This window comes from Musa acuminata, chromosome BXJ1-4 (genome assembly GCF_036884655.1).
Source record: "Musa acuminata AAA Group cultivar baxijiao chromosome BXJ1-4, Cavendish_Baxijiao_AAA, whole genome shotgun sequence".
In the NCBI taxonomy this organism is placed as follows: Eukaryota; Viridiplantae; Streptophyta; class Magnoliopsida; order Zingiberales; family Musaceae; genus Musa; species Musa acuminata.
This window is the reverse complement of record NC_088330.1, coordinates 9,119,156-9,126,913: the sequence shown is the minus strand read 5'-3', so window position 1 is coordinate 9,126,913 and position 7,758 is coordinate 9,119,156. Positions and strand designations below refer to the sequence as shown.

The following is a 7,758-nucleotide window of genomic DNA, read 5'->3' as shown; positions in this document are numbered from 1 at the left end:
CAAAATGAGGCTTGAATTTTAATGGAAATTCAAATGACATATACAATGATATATTCAATGCAGCTCGAATTTTAATTTTAATTAACAACAACAACAACAACAACAATAAATTTTAACCAAATCATAAAGTAAAATCTTAGCAAACAAAGAATTTGTACACACCATCTAACCAACCATTGATTATAGTTACCAAACATTCAACTTGTGGTCAATGAGAGAAAATTACAAAAAAAAAAAAGAGAAAAGAAAATCAATAAATAAAATACTAATAAAATAAAATTACGAAAAAAGAAAAAAAAAATTAATAATATTTATTTTTTTCCATATGATCTAATTGGTACATTTTAAAAACATGCATACAACGTATTATATGCAATTATAAATGGGGCGATAGAAGCTACTACCGGAGAAGCATGTGGTCATCTCATTCAAAACGTGACATGTATAGGTATGCCTGCGCATGTGTCACGTATTTGGTAACGTGACACACATGTACATGGAAAATATGTGTCACGCAACACGTTGCTTGATCCGATATTTAAACAAAATTATTACAATGGATCAATTTGTTTTCTCTATAGGTATTAAAACAATTATTAATGATGTCCTGATTAGTTCAATATGATTCTAATCTTTGTGTGTAGAAATATCGAAGTACCATCAAGATATCCCTGAAGATCAATGGTATATTTTCTAAGAAACACTTGGGCAGATGAGTTATCATTGTCACTGTCATGAGAAAGTGGAGAGGCTGAGGAGGAAGAGAAGAGATTCGACCTTTGTTATTAAGGTGGAAGCTCGAGGGGACAAATTAGTAAGATAGTTAGACGAGGCCCAATAATGCATCACCAGCTAGTCAGATAGTGTTGTTGGTTGGAGCACCATTAATTTTGAAGCCCTCCAAAGTAGTCAAGTAACATCCACTTCATCCCTTATACAATCGAAAGTAGACATAGAAGAGTTTATGGTTTGTGGTGATATTAGCATGATAAAATTTCTGGATGAACACTATAAGATAGTATCATGAGTTGAACGATGTCTAAGAAGATGAGATCCTTTACTATTGTAGACCAGTCATAGCCAATGGGTGGAGGGGGAACCTAAGTCTCATATCTGACGTCATTGATATTTTTTTCTAATACCTACCGAGAAAACAAATTGATCCATTGTAATAATTTTTTTTCATTTCTATAGAAATATCAAATAGGATTTTACTGTTTTTATCTATCCCAATTGAATAATATTTTTTTCTTAAAAAAATGTGTGCGAAGCTACGCGTGTCGGATCAAGCAACGTGATGCGTGACACATATACGTGTGTGTCGTGTTACCAAATACGTGACACACGTGCGGCTATACCCATACGTGTCACGTTTTGAAATAGATGACCACATCCTTCTCCGGTAGTAGCTTCTCCCTCTGGAGATGGTGGTCTTTGGATGTTTGGCAAACCCAAAAATCAATGCCGCTCGCCCCATTTCTGAAGGTGGAGAAAGAAGGTAGGGGTGATAGGAGATGCCTTCTCTCCACCCGAGGAGAGGTGGAGACGACATCATCCTTCCTTCTTGGGTGGAGTGAAGGAAGCTTCGAACACATTGACTCTCCCTATATCCCCACGACTCCTCATATATTTGTTCTAACAATTTGATCACAAGAATAGTTGTTACTATGCAGATGTCTGCAGCAGCTTAAACGGATAGTTTTGAATCTACCAAAAGCTTTCGTTTGCCTCAGCTCTTTTGCTTGCATGGTGATGAAGACATCGGCCGGTCACCGTGGATGGAGCCAACATCCAACCTAGAGCCAAACCACCATGGATGGAGTCGACATGCGACCTGTAAAGGCCTCGACGAAGGCAGCAGCAGCAGCCTTCTGCTTCAATGCACTGCTGACGACCGAGGATGATGGTGTTGTGCCAGAAATCTCTTGTTTGAGAGCCAAGAACTGATGTTTCTATACGATTCTTAACATTCGATTAGCTTGTATTTGTTTGTTATTTCTTGATGAACAACCGTGTGTATGTATTCATCTGAGTCGAGAACATTTGTTGCTTTGATGATTAGTGTCTTACTTACATGTAGGAACTCACTAAACATTCTTAACAATAGATTAGCTTGTGGTTGTTTAACTCTCTTGATGAGGATAATAATGGCGACAAGACTTGAGTGACGTCAGTTGTCCTAAACAAACGCCTCACACCCCCAGGTCAACGCGGACCGGGACGCCGACCAAGGCACATTAACGTCTTGCCTGGACTCAATCCGTCACGTCGACGCCATCAGCTCTCAACCAACAACCTCAGCATTTGACCTTGTGCGTTCGATCGAGGTTAAGGAACACGTCGATCGAGGCATGCCCATACCTTGCGATAGCCCGGTCCTCCACGCAGCCCCAGTGGCCATGTCAGGCGCCACGCGGGACACTGTCCTGCCCCTGCAAGTAGCCACATCAGGTAACATCAAACGCACCTATAAATACCCTTACACCCCGAATGGGAGGGGGGGGAAAGACTTACGCTTCTTCACTAGAAAAACTCCCTTCCACATCAGCTAACTTGATCGTCGGAGGGGTCGGGCCGAGCTTCCGACCCGACCTTCGTGCAGGTACAAAGATGACAGCCCCCGCCAAGCCCTAGGGGGATCCAACGACACCGCACACATCCACCCAGACCGACGCGAAGCCCACCCCTGAAAGATCCCCTCAACAACCCGACCCGAACCAAGCCGCGTCGGCCCCGAGGCCACGACTCAAGGTTGTTTACACTAATATTTTGGCGCTAGAAGGAGGGCCCCCAGCATGTCGAGGGATCATCAGGACGACCGTGTCGATCCCGCGATTGGAGGGCCATACCCGACCAAGGCTACGGGGGAACTCCCCCCGCTTTGAGGACCTCGGGATGAACGTCCTGCCACAGCCTCGGAGCGCTATTAGCCGATCTTCAACGATCCGGGCCTATCGCCGCTTGATGGAGCCACCATCAATCCGTCGCCTGTGTCGTCCGAAGCCTTCCACGGCCTCACTCATCAGGTCCAGCTACTCACCGACATGGTGCAATCCATTGTCTCCCGCCCATCGTGCGCCCCGGCCGCCCAACCGTCATATCAACATGGGGCGCCTAGTCGAGCTCCCACTCCGCCTCGGGAGCCCCCCGCTTCGCCTCGGGTGCCGCTATCCCAACCCGGGGTCCAGGCGACGATCTACCCGGGAGGCCACTCGGAGCCCGAGGCACTGTCCTTGGACTCTGCAGATTCCCTGCGCGCTCAGTTGCGCCTCGTCAACCAGCGGCTTGACGATGTGCAGAAGGAGGTCCGTACCGGGGTGCAGGGGGAGCTTGTGGAAGGCATACGCCGGGGGTCGCCGTTCATACCCGAGATACTGGAGCATGCGGTCCCCCCGGGCTTCCGACTTCCCCCCCTGGACACTTACGACGGCTCCACCGACCCGGCCGACCACGTGGCGGCCTTCCGCGCCCAGATGGCGCTATACTGGACCCCATATGCCTTGATGTGCAGGGCATTTCCCACCACTCTGAGGGGGCCGGCCCTCGCGTGGTATGGAGGCTTGAAGACCGCGACAATCACCTCGTTCGATTAGCTCGCTAAGAACTTTGAGCTCCACTTCATAGCTTGCGCACGGCCGAAGCCTTCCATGGCGTTCCTCCTCGGGCTCAACCAGAAGGAGGATGAGCCCCTCTCCCTTTACATAAATCGCTTTGCGGCAAGGGTCCGGGAACTCCCGGACGCTCACCCTTCTTTGTCAATATAGGCATTCGTAATAGGTTTACGCCCCTCCAAGCTTTTCTGGTCTCTCGTGAAGCGACCCCCTACCACGGTCCCCGAAATGCTCCAGCATGCGAACCAGTTCGTGGAGGCCGAAGCCTGGACAGTGGGGAAGCGGCAGGAACACAAGAGGGAAAGATCGGAGCCGGCTCGGGGGCAACTCCCTCCCGCGCCCAAACGCAAGCTCCACCGGCCTGACCCTCCCCTGCTAAGACCCCACCCACCTCCTGCGGGTGCATCCCGGACGAAGATCTTTCTCCAAATTAGGGAAAGGGGACTGCTCAAAACCCCCTTCCCGATGAAGAACCCGCGGGAGCTGGCCGACCAGTCCAAGTATTGCTGCTTCCACCGCCAAAACGGACACGACACCGAGGAATGCCGCGAGCTGTCGCGGCAAATCTATGAGCTCCGTCGTGAAGGACACCTCGACCCGCACGCTCAGACAGGCAGGGACCCATCGCCCCGCCCGGACGGCCCCGTTGAGCGCCTCATCAGCGTCATCACAGGGGGCCCAGCGTCCGGCGGGGACAGCATGTCCGGAAGGAAGGCGTGCGCCCGCTCGGCCAGGGATGAGGATCCCCGTGGAACCCCCGATCCCCAGGTCGCATTTCCCCCCGAGGGCGCTGAGCGACCAGAGCACGATGACGCACTCGTAATAATGGCTAGAATCGTCAATGCCCAGGTGAGAAGAATTATGATTGACACAGGAAGCTCGGCGGACGTATTGTTTCACGATGCCTTCCAGAGGCTGGGACTTGCGAAGGAGGCTCTGGAACCCGTCTGCTCGGACCTCACTGGGTTCACTGGCAACTCGATTTCACCATTAGGAGCCGTCATGCTGCCTCTGACTCTGGGAACCCCGCCCAGGACCAAAACGGTGATGTCCACTTTCCTGGTAGTGGATCTCCCCACAGCGTACAACGCCATCCTTGGCCGACCCTCCCTCAACAAAATCAAAGCTCTAGTCTCCACTTACCACCAGACCGTGAAATTCCCGACCCACGCGGGAACATGAGAGGTTTGGGGAAGCCCTCGGGAATCCAGGCGGTGCTACCTGACAGCAGTTTCCCTGCACAAGAGGGCAAAGGCGGAAACACCCCTGGACGATCCAAGGGAAAAGAAGCGGCCGAATCCGCATCCCGAGCCGTCGGCACCGACCTACGACGTGCCGTTGATAAAGGACCGCCTGGACCGAACTGTCAAGGTCAGATCAGACCTACCCCTTGAGGAGCGGGAGCAGCTTGTCGGCTTCTTGCAAGAGAATGCCGACGTTTTCGCTTGGTCGCCATCCGACATGACGGGCGTATCACCTGACGCTCGCCCGGTGAAGCAAAAGCCGCGACCCCAGGCACCGGACAAGCAACAAGTCGTCCGCGAAGAGGTGGAACAGCTCCTAGCGGCTGGCTTTATAGAAGAAGTCAAGTACCCGCGGTGGTTGTCCAATGTAGTTCTGGTGAAAAAAACATAATGGGAGCTGGCGAATGTGCGTTGACTACACCAGCCTCAATCGGGCATGCCCTAAAGACTGCTACCCACTCCCGAGGATCGATCAGCTCGTAAATGCAACCGCGGGGCATGCCCGCCTCTCGTTCATGGACGCCTTCTCTGGATACAATCAAATCCAAATGGCGCCCGAGGACCAGGAACACACGGCCTTCATCACCAACCTAGGAGTATATTTTTACAAAGTAATGTCGTTCGGGCTGAAGAATGCAGGCGCAACTTACCAGAGGACCATCGACAAGATGTTCGCTCGACAGATAGGGCAAAACATAGAAGTCTACGTGGACGATATGATTGTAAAAAGCCGTGTCCCGGAAGACCATCTAGCAGACTTATCGGAGACATTCACCACACTTCGAAGCTACGGCTTACGACTCAACCCTGCAAAGTGCGCCTTCGGCGTCAGTTCGGGAAGATTCCTCGGATTCATGATACACGAAAGAGGAATCGACGTCAACCCAGAAAAGGTCCAGGCGATCATCGACATGCAAGCCCCTCGGACGGTTAAAGACCTGCAGCGACTGAATGGAAGGCTAGCCGCCCTATCCCGATTCATGTCGCGGTCGGGCGATCGCTGCCTCGCCTTCTTCCGGGCGACGAGAAACCCGAAGAATTTCCAATGGACGCCCCAGTGCGAGGAGGCCTTCTGACAAGTCAAACAGCACTTGGCCAACCTACCCCGCCTCGCTTCAGTGATTACAGGGGAGGAACTCAGCATCTACTTGGCTGCCTCACAACATGCGGTCAGCTCCATCCTCATCAAAGAAGCCGGCGAGCAGCTGCCCGTCTACTACGCCAGCCATGTCCTGAATGGACCCGAGGAGCGGTATCCACCAATCGAGAAGCTCGCTCTTGCGCTCGTATTAGCGGCCCGAAAATTACGTCCCTACTTCCAAGCTCATCCGATCAAGGTAACTGTTAGGACTCTAACTTGGAGAGTCCTAATTGAGAGGGACATTCATGTAAAACTGTTAGGACTCTAGCTAGGAGAGTCCTAATTGAGAGGGACATTCTGTTAGGACTCTAGCTAGGAGAGTCCTAATTGAGAGGGGCATTCAAGTAGGAGGTGTTTTCTTAGAGAAGAATTAGGAGTTGTAAGGGAATAGGAGTCTTGACTATGAGTCATACTAGGAGTTGGTTAGAAGTAAGAGTCTTAAGTAGGAGTCCTATTAGGAGTTAGGGTTTAGAAGCCCTATAAATAGCCATGTATTCCTTCTCTTTTCATAAGCAATAGATGAATCTTTTCTGTAGCCTTTGAGCAGCAACTTGGAGGGAGGAACCCCTATAGAGTTCCAAGGAGGCCGATCCCCTAAAGAGATCAACCCCAAGTTTAGAATCTGCAAGGGTTCTATCACCTGGTATCAGAGCAGCGTTCTTGGCATCTCGTTGCCCTTCCACAGCCATCCATCAACCCTCTACAACCATCCAAAGCAATTCCCACAATTGCTTAAAAGATCATCACCGAATTCCGTCATCATCTCCACCACCATGGATCATCCTTTGATCTCCCCGTGAATTGCAACAAGTTCTGGTTTCCTACCTTACTGCTGCTGCAATTTAGTTATCCTTATTCAAAAATCCAAAAAAAAAAAAAATCGTTCCTATATTGCTGCATAAACTTTTCGTCACAAAATTTTCATCTCTACGACTAAAGATACATTGCAGAATTTCAGCCGCATAGCACCATCTGTTTGATCTTGCTACTGTGCTTTTTCTATCCAAATTTCTACGAAATTTTTATGACATCTTTGACACTTCTTAACAGTGGATTTCCCTTTAGTTTCATCAAAAAATTCTCAATATAAACTACTGATCTTTTATGTCCAATCTGCTGCACTTGAATTGCAGAATTCAAGCCGCATAGCACCATTTGTTTGATCTTGCTACTGTGCTTTTTCTATCCAAATTTCTATAAAATTTTTATGACATCTTTGACACTTCCTAACAGTAGATTTTCCTTTGGTTTCATCGAAAAATTTTCAATATAAACTACTGATCTTTTATGTCCAATCTGCTGCACTTGAAAATCTATGCTGCAGAAAATTTCAGCTGCATATCGTTGCCTTAACCCATCTATTTGCAATCTTTTTGAATGAAATTTCTTATACACTTCATAGATCATCTTAGCTTCCATCTAAGATTTATCTATTAAGAAATTCATCTCTAAAAATGATTTTATGTTGCTGCAAATTTTCATCGTAACCCGCTGAAATTTTTCGACGATAATTCTGCAATTGCAACTTACACTAATTTCCTTGCTGCCAAAATTTTCTTGATTAAATTAGATATCCTTGCTGTCATACAAACTGTGATTTTGCTATCAATTCCCTCCTCAATTCTCCCAAGTTTTTGGTGGAAATTACGTCGAGAAATCGTTGTTTCTTCGATGACAATTCTACTCTTCCAAGACAGCACATACTTGCTGCAACTTCCACGGATTTCTGTCAAACCTTTGCTACCATCTACCACAGATCCAA

The 7,758-nt window shown here is 48.7% G+C and overlaps 1 protein-coding gene across 1 annotated transcript; it reads left to right on the top strand.

The window, feature by feature from the left end:
* Nucleotides 1-3,839: 3,839 nt before the first annotated feature.
* LOC135672060 (uncharacterized) lies at nucleotides 3,840-4,793 on the top strand. Its single transcript, XM_065180513.1, has one exon. The coding sequence runs from the start codon at nucleotides 3,840-3,842 to the stop codon at nucleotides 4,791-4,793; it is 954 nt and encodes a 317-aa protein (XP_065036585.1).
* Nucleotides 4,794-7,758: the final 2,965 nt, after the last annotated feature.